At 42.9% G+C, this 16,002-nt stretch overlaps 1 protein-coding gene across 2 annotated transcripts in view; it reads right to left on the bottom strand.

Annotated features, from left to right (window-relative positions):
• Positions 1–11,176, bottom strand: part of SLC66A2 (solute carrier family 66 member 2) — a 174,243-nt gene extending 163,067 nt beyond the window's left edge. For both annotated transcript variants that reach the window (XM_077270030.1, XM_077270031.1), the window contains exons 1-2: positions 11,029–11,176; positions 2,570–2,905 (exon numbers count right to left, since the gene is read on the bottom strand). In XM_077270030.1, the coding sequence (XP_077126145.1) occupies positions 2,570–2,772 (203 nt within the window). In that variant the 5' untranslated portion in view covers positions 2,773–2,905; positions 11,029–11,176. The remainder of the gene's footprint in view (positions 1–2,569; positions 2,906–11,028) is intronic.
• Positions 11,177–16,002: the final 4,826 nt, after the last annotated feature.

Below are 16,002 nucleotides of genomic sequence, written 5' to 3'. Positions count from 1 at the left end.
TTCTCCAAGCAGTAGTCCCACCCAAAAGGAGTTTTCTTTGGTATTCTCCAGGGTGCTGTCAGGGGGACATCCTGGAAAACGGGTATTATCAGGAGTCCATCCTGACACAGCACCGTTACTTTCCCCCCTATGTATACTATTTTCATATGCTGTAATATGATTTGGTTAATTAAAAGAATTCAAATTGCATCTATCCATGGTGTGGTACTTGTTAAAACACTGAACGAAAGGGGGCGGAGTGGGACCTTTTAACCTCTCGTGTGTTTCTTCCTGTCCCTGCAAGGAGGAGGAGGAAGTCCTCCAGGGTGCTGTCAGGATGGACTCCTGGAAACCGAATTACCGGTAGGTCTAATACCCATTTTCTTCACTCTTCAGGTCATTGAGCAGGTTCTCCCATGTAGTTCTGGGCTGATACATGACCTTTCTCAGAATCATCCTTACCCCACAAGGCATGGATCTACAGACCAAGGAAGATTGACAGTCATCTTGTGTTTCTTCCATTTTCTAATAATTGTGCCAACTGTTGTTGCCTTCTCACCAAGCTGCTTCCTTATTGTCTTGTAGCCTATCCCAGGCTTCTACAGGTCTACAATTTGGCCTCTGGTGTCCTTGGACAACTATTTGGTCTTGGCCATGGTGGAGAGGTTGGAGTGTGATTGATTGACTGGACAGGTGTCTTTTATACAGGTAACAAGTTCAAACAGGAGCAATAAATACAGATAGAGTGCAGAGTAGGAGGGATTCTTATAAAAAAGCTAACAGGTCTGTGAGTGCCAGAATTCTTGCTTGTTGGTAGGTGATCAAATACCCATGCAATAAGATGCAATTTACCGTAATTATTTAAAAATCATACAATGTGATTTTCTGGTTTTTATTTTTAAAATCTGTCTCAAAGGTGAAGTGTACCAATGATAAAAATTACAGACGTCTCCATTCTTTGCAGGTGGGAAAACTTGCAAAATTGGTAGTGTATCAAATACATACTGTTTCACTGTAGAAAGCTGTCAGTCACTGATAGGACCCACCACTGAACCATAAAACCCAGAAAGAGTAGAGGTATAAAATGAATGAAAAAGGCTTTACCCAACCTATTCACACAAAACTATAGATCAATTGATTCAGCTGCCCCTGATCTACAACTGCTGCCTGTAAATTGCACTGCATTTCCATGGTGACTGGTTCCCCTTTAACACTGCTCTTAATTATTTCACTGTGAGCACCGTCCTCTTAGAAAAGACCATACAATTTACCACCAAATAAAAAGGTACGTATTCCTGGAACCATATGGAGGATTAAAAAAAAAAAAAAAAACTCAGGGGAGCAGCAGGAATAAAAATAGAGCAAATAACGACGGTCCTCTTTAAGAAGGCGATAAATCATTAAAATCTTACAGCAAATGAAAATTGTTTAATCATAGGACTGTAGCTCTGTCCAATTTTACTACAAACATTGTAAAATATAGTGCTGTTTAATCACGGAATGGTTGGAAAAATGTCAAATACATCTGTTTTTGGGTATGTCGGATTTGTCTATGACAAAATCAAAATGTATTTACTGGATGATCCGTGGATGAAAAGAATTTATGGAGACATGTTCGAGTTTGATTCTCGTTTTGGATCAATCTCTCAAATGCAAGTCCGTGGGTCCATGGAGAAGATTAAAAAAAGAAAACAGAGCACTACCTGAATGGCTGACACACTAACCAAGCACTAATGGAAAAAAAAAAAAAACACAAAAAAAATTAAAATTCACTGACTTCTGAATGAGTCCTAAATGTTAAAGAGAACCTGTCACCCCCCTCATGCGTTTGTATCTAAAAGAGCCACCTTGTGCAGCACTAATGCTGCATTCTGACAAGGTGGCTCTTTTAGTTATGCTCCCTGCACACGCTGAAATAAACGTTGATAAAATGTGCCCCCTCATACCCTGAAATCGCCAGGTCTTTCCTTCCTAAGCCAGACACCTCCCAGCCATCACTCCGGGCCTGTACGCACCGGGCGCCGCCTCCACTACCTTCATTATCGTGCCCAGCACCTGCGCATTAAGTTTTTTTTCGGGCATGTGCAGTTGTGCTGCCCTTCGTACTTTCAACGCAGGCGCCAGGGACGATAATGAAGCAAGAGGAGGCGGCGCTCGGCGCGCACAGACCTGGAGTGACAGCTGGGAGGCGTCTGGCTTAGGAAGGAAAGACATGCCCCCGGGACGGTTTCACGGTATGAGGGGGCACATTTTATAAACGTTTATTTCAGTGTGTGCAGGGAGCATAACCAAAAGAGCCACCTTGTCAGAATGCAGCATTTGTGCTGTGCTGCACAAGGTGGCTCTTTTAGTTACAAACGCCTGAGAGGGGTGACAGGTTCCCTTTAAGCTCCAGTTTCCGCAGTCATGGCAAGTGTGCATGTGTATGGAGGACAGGGGTAAATCAGAAGTAGTAGAAGCCGGCTGAACAACCAATCAGCCAACAGCTATGAAGGGTTAGGAGTCATCTTTAATTGTTCTTCCTAAAAGTAAAGTAAAGAATCATAAAAGAAAGCCGGAAACCTTTTATCTTGATAAATAGGTTACTTACCAAAACAATATCCTTAAGATATTTGCTACTAACAGCATGAGACAAACGTAGACCGAGAACCCATCAGCGTTCTGGGTTCTTCTAATGTCTCTGTACTGGGGTATGTATGGCACAACTCCTCCAAAAATCATGGCAGCTGATGCTCCCCAGGAAACTAGCCTATGTACAGCGAATACAAGCCATTCTGTCCCTTTTTCCTCCATTGTGCCTCAGGGTGTTCTTCACTCCAACTGAATTCAGGTTCTCTCTGACCAGCAGAGGGTATAAGCCAAGATTACTGATGATGGTCTAACTGCACCAAAGCCGGTGATCGACTGCCACATCCCATGCCGATTCCTGCAAAAAAAAAAAAAAAAATCATACTGTATTTATTTGTATTCTACATTGAGTATAACATTCACATAGCATAGTATGAATAGGTGATAAATGGTGATATATTCACGTCAACTGACGAGTTAATCAATAACTAGGTCAAGTATACTTTAATTTGATATAAGACAGCATGGGAAAACATGGGAGGAAGGGAATCACACCATCTGCTCTAACAGACGTATAGCAAAAGATTAACTCACTGAGGCCAATGACCTGCTTAAAATGACCCATACAGTTGTTAACACTACTAACTTAGCTGCAACATAATCAAAATAGGCAGATATGTTTGTTTATTTGTTTTTACAACAACAAAAAAATACAAGATACCACTCTAGGCCATCAATAAATCTATCGCAGACCCACGGCAGTGGACACTTTTCTTATGCTGCTGTGCCATCAAGCTGTTTTCTACATAGCTTCCTGTAATGGGGGAAGCCTGCCTGCCTAATCTTAAAAGTGTGTGGCCAAAATCAGGCCATTGCCTTTTACCTGTGCTGTTACAAGTGTACTTTATGCTATAAAATTGGGAGGTCAGCTTAGGTGGACAGTAATGTCTTGTTAGGTTGCAGTTGTGCCATTCTCCTTCCAATTTAGTATGACGGATTTAACAGAGCTCAGCGACATGTTCAAACCTTGGGCTATATTTTTATAATCTAACCCTGCTTTACCCTTCTTCATAACTATCCCTGACCTGTCTGGTGTGTTCCTTGATTTTCATGAAGCGGTTTGATCCCTAATGTTCGCAAACCTTCACAGAACAGCTGAAGTTATACTGAGAATAAACTACACATATGTGGAATCAATTTACTAATTATGTGACTTCTGGAGGCAATTTGCCTTCAGGATTGTATTTAGGGGTATCAGACAACGGGAGGCTGCATAAAAATTCACATCACAATTTTCAGATTTATATTTTTAAAACAATTAGAAAACCATATATCATTTCATTTACACTTCACAAATTTGCTACTTTGTGTTGGTGTTACACATGAAATTCTAATAAGATACATTTATAGGGGTTGCCTCTACTTGGGCAACCTTTTCTCATTCCTCAAGTTTGGCCCAGTTAAAATAAGAACACCTATACTTACCTCCAGCACGTTCCAGCAGTATCGGGGCCCACGCTCCAGGGGGCTCATGTGAGGTTGTTAGTGGAAGACGAGACTTCGAACCATAGAATGTAACAAAGGGAAATGTCCTTTAAGAGTCAAACTGAATGGTTGTGAGCAAATTCGACCCAAAAAATAAATGAGGGCCAATCTTAAAGTGAATAAAGAAAAAAAAAAAAATCCATAGATATAGTGCCATAGACAGACCGATTCGCCCAGTTGGCCCATTACTTTGGAAGCTATAAAAATCTAAGGAAATTTGAAGACTCTTGCAGAGCAATCTCCGGAACCTGGAAAAAAAACTGCAGACAACGAGCACACTATTCAACTAGAAGACCGTGGAACCACAGTTTTATGGTTGAAGGCATACTATAAATCTAAGTCTATGGAGTTCAACATACACCAAAGCATGCTGGTCCAGAGGAAGGCAAAATTACAATGAGCCATATTAGGGTAAAACTTCCTTCCCGACTCCACATATGGCATTCAGATTAGTTCCCTGGATCAATGTCCCACCAAAGAATCTAGTACCCATAACCTGTGATTTTATATTTATCAAGAAAGAGATCCAGGCTCCCCTTGAACTTTTTTAGTGAATCAACCATTACAGCAGGGGTGGGGAACCTCAGGGCCATTTACTGCCCTCGATGACCTTTTATCAGGCCCCGGAGCAGATTCTCAGGGACCACATTCTTGGGCAGGGAGCTGTATTTTGATTACAACCAGGTTCTTCTTGCTCTGTTAGCACACACACGCAGTGTTCACTACTGAACACTGAAGGGCATGCAATGAAAGATTATGTCCTGAAACTGGTGCCACAGTCAGGATGTACTTTATGGGTGAAGTATGGTTGGTATAAATATTAGGCAGAAAAAAAAAAAATACAAAAACGATTCCCCACCCCTGCATTACAGCATGTTATGGTAGAGAGTTCTTTCATTTCACTACTCATACAGTACAAAAAAAAAAACGGTTGATTAAAGAGTCTTTCATCTAGATGTAGAGGATGCCCCCTTATCACCCTTGCAGGCTTAGGTGTAAAAAGATTCTCAGTTTGATAGCCTGTCTTGGTACTGCAGCTCACTCATTCCCTTAATAACCTTGGTCACTTATCTGCCGCTCTAGCTCAGCTAGGTTTTTCTTAGAATACTGTGTACAATTTTGTCTACAGTCTATAAGTGTTGCTGCACTATTGACTTGTATAGAGGCAAAACTACGGTCTTGTCAGGAGCATCTATGCCTCTTTCAATGCAACCCATAGTTTAATTTTTGAAAAGAGGAGGGAAATCCAGCTTCAATAAAAACTTGTCATTTATTCATATAAAAAAAAATTAATTAAAAGTTGTCAATTTAATATAGCAAAAATCCACCAGAAGGGAGACGGAATACAAAATTCCATTAGATGAGGGACAGGTTACTTTTTCTTTCCTTTGCATGAGCTTATATTTATCTACATTAAACTGTATTTGTCATTTCTTACAGCTTACATAGTTTAATATTACAAAATGTATCTTCCTCTTTGTTCATTACATTAGTTTAGTATCATCTACAAATATTAAAAGTCTACCCTGTAAAAGACCATCAATATGTTAAAAGGAGGGCCCAATACTGACCCGTGGTAACCCAACTCATCTGTCACCTGAGAAGAGTGCGTTCCATTAATAATCACCTTCTATTTCCTATCCCTGAGCAGGTTGTTAACCAATTATATACCTTCCCCCATTGCTTTTCCTATTGATCTCATTTTATGTTACAACCTTTTTTGTGGCACTGTATCAAATGCTTAATACAAGAAAGGAAGATCTAGCTCTCTTCTGAAGTTAAAAGGTGTATGGCTTTATTGTCCACCAGTTAAAATTCAGCACAAACCATAAGGAGATTGATCTTATGTGTTTTGGACAAACAAATGTTCTTAATCATAGCATGACTAGAACCTCACAGTCATATAACCTGTCTCTTACTGTTTACTGTCTCCTTCCCCACCATCCTGTAGAATGTAAGCCCATAAGGGCAGGGTCGTCTCCCTCTGTCCCCGTCTGTCATTGTTAGTTTGTTGACTGTAATTGATAATTGTATTATGTATGTAACCCCCTCATGTACAGCACCATGGAATCAATGGTGCTCTAAAAATAAATAAAAATACACTAAATTGTTTAACACAACCAACACAAACATAACCAAAAATCACATTGAACAATTGGACCCTTCCTAACATTATCGCATGTGAACACTTAACCCTGTGAATAAATTAACACCTTCATGATGGGAAGTTTTCCTTTTTTCTTCTCCCTATATTCCTAGAGGTAACATTTTTTTTTTTTTCAGCCACACAACATGATTTTTTTTTATTGCAGGACAAGCTGTACTTTTGAATGACAGTATTTATTTTATCATGTGATGCACTAAAAATGAAATAAAATTCCAAGTGCATTGAGATTGCGAATAAAGTGCAATTCTACAATTTGCGTTTTGCTATTTACCAAGTTTACTATACTGTAAAACTGATTCTCCAGGTCAGTACAATTGCACAGACACCAAACATGCAAAGCTTATTTAAGTGGTAAAAAAAATTATAACATTCTTTCCTTGTGTCACCATTTTTTCGAGACCAGTAACATTTGCAATTCTAAGGATCTGGGGCTGTGTGAGGGCTTTTTTTTTTTTGCCCCCTGAGCTAACTTTTTGCTTTAGATTTTCATAAAATCGGCCTTTTATGAAACTAGTGCTAGCAAATATATGTAATTTTTTACTTTAACTTTTTTTTTAGCTACCATACTTTAATTTTAAATGGGGAAAGGGAAGGGGGGGGGGGGGGTGTGATCAGAACGGTTGAATTTTTTCAGATTTTTAAAAACATTATTTAACATTTCACTGAATTTGTTTTTAGTCCCCTTACGGGACTTGAAGCTGCGATCATCTGATCGCTTGTACTATACAAAGAAGCACATTAGTATTGCTATGAATAGCAAAAACTCTGGGAATCGCAGGTCACGATGTTTACCATAGTACCCTGAGGTCATGTGATGACCCCAGGGTACAATGGCCTGTGAGATCCAGCTATAGGCCGGGTCTCATAGGCCATATATATAATACATGTATGACAGGATTGCGGTCACCATGCACAATGCTGCAGACTATCGCTATATATAATACATGTATGACAGGACTGCGGTCACCATGCACAATGCTGCAGACTATCGCAATATATAGTACATATATGACAGGACTGCAGTGACCATACACAATTCTGCAGACCATCGCAATATATAGTACATGTATGACAGGATTGCGGTCACCATGCACAATGCTGCAGACTATCGCTATATATAATACATGTATGACAGGACTGCGGTCACCATACACAATGCTGCAGACTATCGCAATATATAGTACATGTATGACAGGACTGCGGTCACCATGCACAATGCTGCAGACTATCGCTATATATAGTACATGTATGACAGGACTGCGGTTACCATGCACAATGCTGCAGACTATCGCAATATATAGTACATATATGACAGGACTGCAGTGACCATACACAATTCTGCAGACCATCGCAATATATAGTACATGTATGACAGGATTGCGGTCACCATGCACAATGCTGCAGACTATCGCTATATATAATACATGTATGACAGGATTGCGGTCACCATACACAATGCTGCAGACTATCGCAATATATAGTACATATATGACAGGACTGCGGTCACCATGCACAATGCTGCAGACTATCGCTATATATATATACACATATATGACAGGACTGCGGTCACCATACACAATGCTGCAGACTATCACAATATATAGTACATGTATGACAGGACTGCGGTCACCATGCACAATGCTGCAGACTATCGCAATATATAGTACATATATGACAGGACTGCGGTCACCATACACAATGCTGCAGACTATCGCAATATATAGTACATATATGACAGGACTGCGGTCACCATACACAATGCTGCAGACTATCGCAATATATAGTACATATATGACAGGATTGCGGTCACCATACACAATGCTGCAGACTATCGCAATATATAGTACATGTATGACAGGACTGCGGTCACCATACACAATGCTGCAGACTATCGCAATATATAGTACATGTATGACAGGACTGCGGTCACCATGCACAATGCTGCAGACTATCGCAATATATAGTACATATATGACAGGACTGCGGTCACCATACACAATGCTGCAGACTATCGCTATATATAGTACATGTATGACAGGACTGCGGTCACCATGCACAATGCTGCAGACTATCGCTATATATAGTACATGTATGACAGGACTGCGGTCACCATGCACAATGCTGCAGACTATCGCAATATATAATACATGTATGACAGGACTGCGGTCACCATACACAATGCTGCAGACTATCGCAATATATAATACATGTATGACAGGACAGCGGTCACCATACACAATGCTGCAGACTATCGCAATATATAATACATGTATGACAGGACAGCGGTCACCATACACAATGCTGCAGACTATCGCAATATATAATACATGTATGACAGGACTGCGGTCACCATACACAATGCTGCAGACTATCGCAATATATAATACATGTATGACAGGACAGCGGTCACCATACACAATGCTGCAGACTATCGCAATATATAATACATGTATGACAGGACTGCGGTCACCATACACAATGCTGCAGACTATCGCAATATATAATACATGTATGACAGGACTGCGGTCACCATACACAATGCTGCAGACTATCGCAATATATAATACATGTATGACAGGACTGCGGTCACCATACACAATGCTGCAGACTATCGCTATATATAGTACATGTATGACAGGACTGCGGTCACCATACACAATGCTGCAGACTATCGCAATATATAGTACATGTATGACAGAATTGCGGTCACCATGCACAATGCTGCAGACTATCGCAATATATAATACATGTATGACAGGACTGCGGTCACCATACACAATGCTGCAGACTATCGCAATATATAGTACATGTATGACAGAATTGCGGTCACCATGCACAATGCTGCAGACTATCGCAATATATAATACATGTATGACAGGACTGCGGTCACCATACACAATGCTGCAGACTATTGCTATATATAGTACATGTATGACAGGACTGCGGTCACCATACACAATGCTGCAGACTATCGCAATATATAGTACATGTATGACAGAATTGCGGTCACCATGCACAATGCTGCAGACTATCGCAATATATAATACATGTATGACAGGACTGCGGTCACCATACACAATGCTGCAGACTATTGCTATATATAGTACATGTATGACAGGACTGCGGTCACCATACACAATGCTGCAGACTATCGCAATATATAGTACATGTATGACAGAATTGCGGTCACCATGCACAATGCTGCAGACTATCGCAATATATAATACATGTATGACAGGACTGCGGTCACCATACACAATGCTGCAGACTATCGCAATATATAATACATGTATGACAGAATTGCGGTCACCATGCACAATGCTGCAGACTATCGCAATATATAATACATGTATGACAGGACTGCGGTCACCATGCACAATGCTGCAGACTATCGCAATATATAATACATGTATGACAGGACTGCGGTCACCATACACAATGCTGCAGACTATTGCTATATATAGTACATGTATGACAGGACTGCGGTCACCATACACAATGCTGCAGACTATCGCAATATATAGTACATGTATGACAGAATTGCGGTCACCATGCACAATGCTGCAGACTATCGCAATATATAATACATGTATGACAGGACTGCGGTCACCATACACAATGCTGCAGACTATCGCTAGATATAGTACATGTATGACAGGACTGCGGTCACCATGCACAATGCTGCAGACTATCGCAATATATAATACATGTATGACAGGACTGCGGTCACCATACACAATGCTGCAGACTATCGCAATATATAGTACATGTATGACAGGACTGCGGTCACCATGCACAATGCTGCAGACTATCGCAATATATAATACATGTATGACAGGACTGCGGTCACCATGCACAATGCTGCAGACTATCGCAATATATAGTACATGTATGACAGAATTGCGGTCACCATGCACAATGCTGCAGACTATCGCAATATATAATACATGTATGACAGGACTGCGGTCACCATACACAATGCTGCAGACTATCGCTAGATATAGTACATGTATGACAGGACTGCGGTCACCATGCACAATGCTGCAGACTATCGCAATATATAATACATGTATGACAGGACTGCGGTCACCATACACAATGCTGCAGACTATCGCAATATATAGTACATGTATGACAGGACTGCGGTCACCATGCACAATGCTGCAGACTATCGCAATATATAATACATGTATGACAGGATTGCGGTCACCATACACAATGCTGCAGACTATCGCAATATATAATACATGTATGACAGGACTGCGGTCACCATGCACAATGCTGCAGACCATCGCAATATATAGTACATGTATGACAGGATTGCGGTCACCATGCACAATGCTGCAGACTATCGCTATATATAATACATATATGACAGGACTGCGGTCACCATACACAATGCTGCAGACTATCGCAATATATAATACATGTATGACAGGACTGCGGTCACCATGCACAATGCTGCAGACTATCGCAATATATAATACATGTATGACAGGACTGCGGTCACCATACACAATGCTGCAGACTATCGCTAGATATAGTACATGTATGACAGGACTGCGGTCACCATGCACAATGCTGCAGACTATCGCTAGATATAGTACATGTATGACAGGACTGCGGTCACCATGCAGAACGCCAGCAGTCACAGGACCCCGGAACCCCCGTCCTGCACTGCACGTTACCGCACACAGCCTCCTCCTTCCCCGGGGCTGGGGACCAGATGTCCGGCTCCGCAGACACCGGCTCCTCTGGTCGCAGCTTACCTGGTCTGAGCTGTCACATTGCGGGCGGCGCTGCTGCTCCCCAGTCGCGTTCTCGGCCACACTGATTTGTCTCCTCCCTCCCACACAGCTTATCGATTGGAACTCCTGGCTGAGGGGCGTGGTCTTTTTATGACGTAAACTAAGCGCCAGCATCAGACGGAAGAAATGAGACACAAAGTGACAAGACACAGGCTAGACGGCACGTGACTTCCCGGAAGGGGCGGGGCTTAGCGTTTGATCTTCCATGGAGGGGAGACCAGAGTTCAGCGAGGTGTAATATGAGGAGGAGGAAAATAGTGAGGAACGGAGAGCAAGTGGCAGCGTCCTGCGTGAGAGCCGGCGGGCTGCCAGCGTTCTGTGTGAGAGCCGGGTGGTGGCCACGCGAAGCCGTCTGTAAACAGCAGAAGACAGCGTCTCACTGGTCCTCAGTAACGTGCAGTGTGGCAGGGCCATACAGTGTGACGCGCCGTCTCTTCCAGGTTTTTTTGTCTGTAGGTCTCCTGGCTAGGAGGAATGTGACGTCACGTTGATGAGCCCACACACAGCTTTTTTCTCGTGGTTTTCCGCCTCATTTTGTGTTTCCAGAGGTTAATAACACTCCATCTATAGACAGTGGTGGCATTTCCATAGGATAGCCCACAAGTGATGCATGGGAGCGGGTCCCAGGGGCAGGGTCCACATCTCTGAAGTAGCGGACCGCTGTCCCCTCTGGTGGGCGGACGGCGAGGTACTAGGTGAGGGCGCGGATGCCATGGAGGTTCGGAGACCCTGGTGCTGTAGATCGCGGCTGGTCGCCCCTCTCTGGCATCCTGAGGATAGAGCTGTCACTTTTATGCCCCAGGTTGACTATTAAAGAGGTTTTCTTGGAATGATAATGATGAATGTCATCTCTGTAGACTCATGGTAGGACAAATCTTCTGTGTGCCGCGTATTTACAGTGAGGTCCAGAATTATTTGGACAGTGACACAAATGTTTTGGCATTTTAGCTGTTTGTTTGCCAAAACATATTTTATATACAGTTATTTAATCAATACGGCCTTAATGTGCAGACTCGCGGTTTTTGAGGGTTTTCACGTCCTAATTGGAGTAAGGCTTTAGGATTTACAGCTCTTTAATGTGTAGCTGTCTCTTTTTAAAGGGACCAAAAGTAATTTTGCAGGTAAAAGGTCTGGAGCTGATTCCAGTTGTTGCATTTGCATTTAGAAGCTGTTGCTGTGAACTCACAACATGCTGTTTTAGGAGCTTTCAATGGAAGAGAAACAGACCATCATTACGCTGAAAAAAAAGAAATCCATCATAGAGAGCAGAAATGTTAGGAATGACCAAATCAACAAATTGGTATATTCTGTCAAAAATAAAAGTGTATACTGGTGAGCTTGGTAACTCAAAAAGGCCCGGGCGTCCACAGAACACATGTGATGGACGATCGCAGAATCCTTCCCATGGTGAAACCCCCTTGACAACATCCATCCTAGTAAAGAACACTCCAGGAAGGTGGTTCAGGCTACCAAGTGGGAAGACCCCAGGACCTGACAGTCTGTCCTACTTAAACAATAAGACCTTCCAAGATGAACTTATCTCTCCATTAATTCCCCTTTGCAATTTTTTTCTAACGGGAGCCCTGGTCGCTGACTCCATGCTGCACTCATTTATAACGCAGTTTTAGAAGAGGGGGGGGGGAGAGAATTCCCATGCCAGAATCGAAAATGAAGCTTCTGGGCATGCTCAATGTGTAAAAAACGGATTCGGTAGCCGGAACCGCTCATTCACACACCCGTTCCATGCGTTTATTGCTGGGTCCGTCCCTTCAGGCTTTTGTGCGCACAGGAAAAACGTTGCAGTGAAAGTTTTTTGTGTCCGGCGAAAAAGCCTGAAGGGACGGATCCAGCACAAAACGGATGAAACGCATGCCCTTCAGGCACAATCCGGCACTAATACAACTCTATCGGAAAAAAACGGATCTGGCGTAAAAAATAAAAAAAAATCTTTTTTTTTTTTTTAAATTGCCGGATTGTGCCTGAAACAAAAAACCTAATGTATGAAAGTAGCCTTAGGGTGCTTTCACACTAGCGTCGTACGACGCACGTCGCAATGCCTCGTTTTGGAGAAAAAAAAGCATCCTGCAAAATTGCCTGAAGGATGCGTTTTTTCTCCATACACTTGCATTAGCGACGGATTGCCACACGTTGCATCCGTCGTGCCACACGTTGTGGCGGACCGTCGGCACAAAAAAGTCGTGTCCACCCCCTCCTCCCCAGACTGTAGAAAGGGCAGCGGATGCGTTGAAAAACTGAATCCGCTGCCCCCGTTGTGTTTTTTTATCACTGCATGCGTCGGTACGTCGCATTGCGACGTGCGTCGTACGACGCTAGTGTGAAAGTAGCCTTAAGGTACCTTCACACATAACGATTTCGTTAACGATATCGTTGCAACGTCACGCTTTTGGTGACGTAGCAACGATCCCTCTTAACGATCTCGTTATGTGTGACAGCGATCAACGATCAGGCCCCTGCTGGGAGATCGTTGGTCGATGGGAATGATCAGGACCTTTTTTTGGTCGCTGATCACCCGCTGTCATCGCTGGATCGGCGTGTGTGACGCCGATCCAGCGATGTGTTCACTTATAACCAGGGTAAATATCGGGTTACTAAGCGCAGGGCCGCGCTTAGTAACCCGATATTTACCCTGGTTACCATTGTAACCAGGGAAAAAAAGGGTGTAAAAGTTAAAAAAAAAAAAAACACTACATACTCACATTCCGATGTCTGTCACGTCCCCCGCCGTCAGCTTCCCTGCACTGACTGTCAGCGCCGGCCGTAAAGCAGAGCACAGCGGTGACGTCACCGTTGTGCTCTGCTTTACGTCCGGCGCTGACACAGTCAGTGCGGGAAGCTGACAGCGAGGGACGTGACAGACATCGGAATGTGAGTATGTAGTGTTTGTTTTTTTAACTTTTACAATGGTAACCAGGGTAAATATCGGGTTACTAAGCGCAGCCCTGCACTTAGTAACCCGGTGTTTACCCTGGTTACCCGGGTGCTGCAGGGGGACTTCGGCATCGTTGAAGACAGTTTCAACGATGCCGAAGTCGTTCCCCTGATCGTTGGTCGCTGGAGAGAGCTGTCTGTGTGACAGCTCCCCAGCGACCACACAACGACTTACCAACGATCACGGCCAGGTCGTATCGCTGGTCGTGATCGTTGGTAAGTCGTTTAGTGTAACGGTACCTTAAGTCATAGGATATGGCAGGATATTCTGAGTGAGCTATTGAAATAGCTCTAAGCCAATTACAACATACGAGGTGGTGGAAAATCATTGTGAAACACAGGTGTTAACCACAAGTTACATTGATCCATCATTCTAATAAGGCTAATTTATTTAATCATGACATCAAAAAGAATCCTTCCAGAGAACAACAAGTCAAAAATACCACATGTGAGGGAGATTCTGAAATCTTTTTCCTGCAAAGAATTCTCTACAAAAAAATTAAGAATGAACATTTTATTTATGGTAAAGATAATTTGTCCAATTTCTTTTGAGCCCCTGAAATGAGGCATTTCCTAAACATTTCACAGGCTATTTTAGCTTAAACCCTTTAATCAACCCCTTTCCAACCTTATCGTTACGTCTAAGCATGCCTTCCCCTGTTTGCTGCGGGCTCATCCCGCCATTGGCGGCCCTGTCACATGACCGCTAATCACCGATGGGTTGGCATGACAACCCGGGGTCTGCAGGAGGCCCCTGTGGTTGTGATTGCTGGATAGCATGAGCGCCGCCCAGCTGTCAGCGCTCTAAGGCTATGTGCACATGTTGCGGATTCTTTGCGGATTTGCAGCATTTTTTGCGGTGCAGAAACACTGCAGATCCGCAATTGATTTACAGTACAATGTAAATCAATGAGAAAAACAATCTGTGCACACTTTGCGGAAAATCCGCTGCGGTTTAAAAGAAGTAGCATGTCACTTCTTTTTTGAGAATCTGCAGCGTTTTTGTACCCATTCCATTATAGAAATCTGCAGGGGTAAAAAACGCAGCAAATCTGCAAAAAATACCGCACAAAAAATGCTGCAGATCCCCACAAAAAACACGACAAATTAGCAGCTGCGTTTTCTGCCAGGAGAGACAGAATCCGCACCAGAAATTCCTAAGGCTAATCCGCAACGTGTGCACATAGCCCAAGGGTATGTGCACACTTTGCGGATTCCATTGCAGATTTTACACCTGTGGATTCCTATTATGGAATAGGTGTAAAACGCTGCGGAATCAGCACAAAGAATTGACCGCAGCGTTTCTGCGCGGAATTTCCCGCAGCATGTGCACTGCGGATTTGGTTTTCCATAGGTTTACATGGTACAGTACACCGCTGCCAAATCCGCAGCGTGTGCACATACCCTTAGCAAGAGCATTTCTGCTACACAGAGCGCGACTGAAGCTCTGCTCCGTGTAGCACAAGTGATCGGGGATGCAGCACTACAGTAAGGTGCAGTTGTTTCTGTGTGTCTGCGGGGCTGTGTCTGTGTGTTGGGGTCTGCGGGGCTGTGTGTGTCTATGTGCGGGAGTCTGCGGGGCCGTGCGGGGGGCTGTGTGGGTGTGTGCGGGGCTGTATGTAGGCAGGCATTGTCTGATGGAACTACTACACTATGTTCCAAATTATTATGCAAATTACATTTTTCTCAGATTTTCCTAAATGGTCAGTGCAAATGACAGTCAGTCTAATAAAAGTCATCACCCGTTAGAGTATACATCGAATTTTATTGAAGAAACCTCCCAATGATAACAGTATAATCTCCAAAATGAATAAAAACTCAAAATGCACTGTTCCAAATTATTAAGCACAGTAGTATTTCTAAATATTTGATATGTTTTAAAGAACTGAAAATGCTCATTTGTGGAATTTGCAGCAATAGGAGGTCACATTCACTGAACAAAAAAGCTATTTAACTCCAAAACATCCCAACAGGCCAAGTTACATG

The sequence above is a fragment of the Ranitomeya variabilis genome, chromosome 6 (assembly GCF_051348905.1).
Source record: "Ranitomeya variabilis isolate aRanVar5 chromosome 6, aRanVar5.hap1, whole genome shotgun sequence".
Taxonomy (NCBI): Eukaryota; Metazoa; Chordata; class Amphibia; order Anura; family Dendrobatidae; genus Ranitomeya; species Ranitomeya variabilis.
This window is presented reverse-complemented; position numbering and strand designations above follow the sequence as displayed.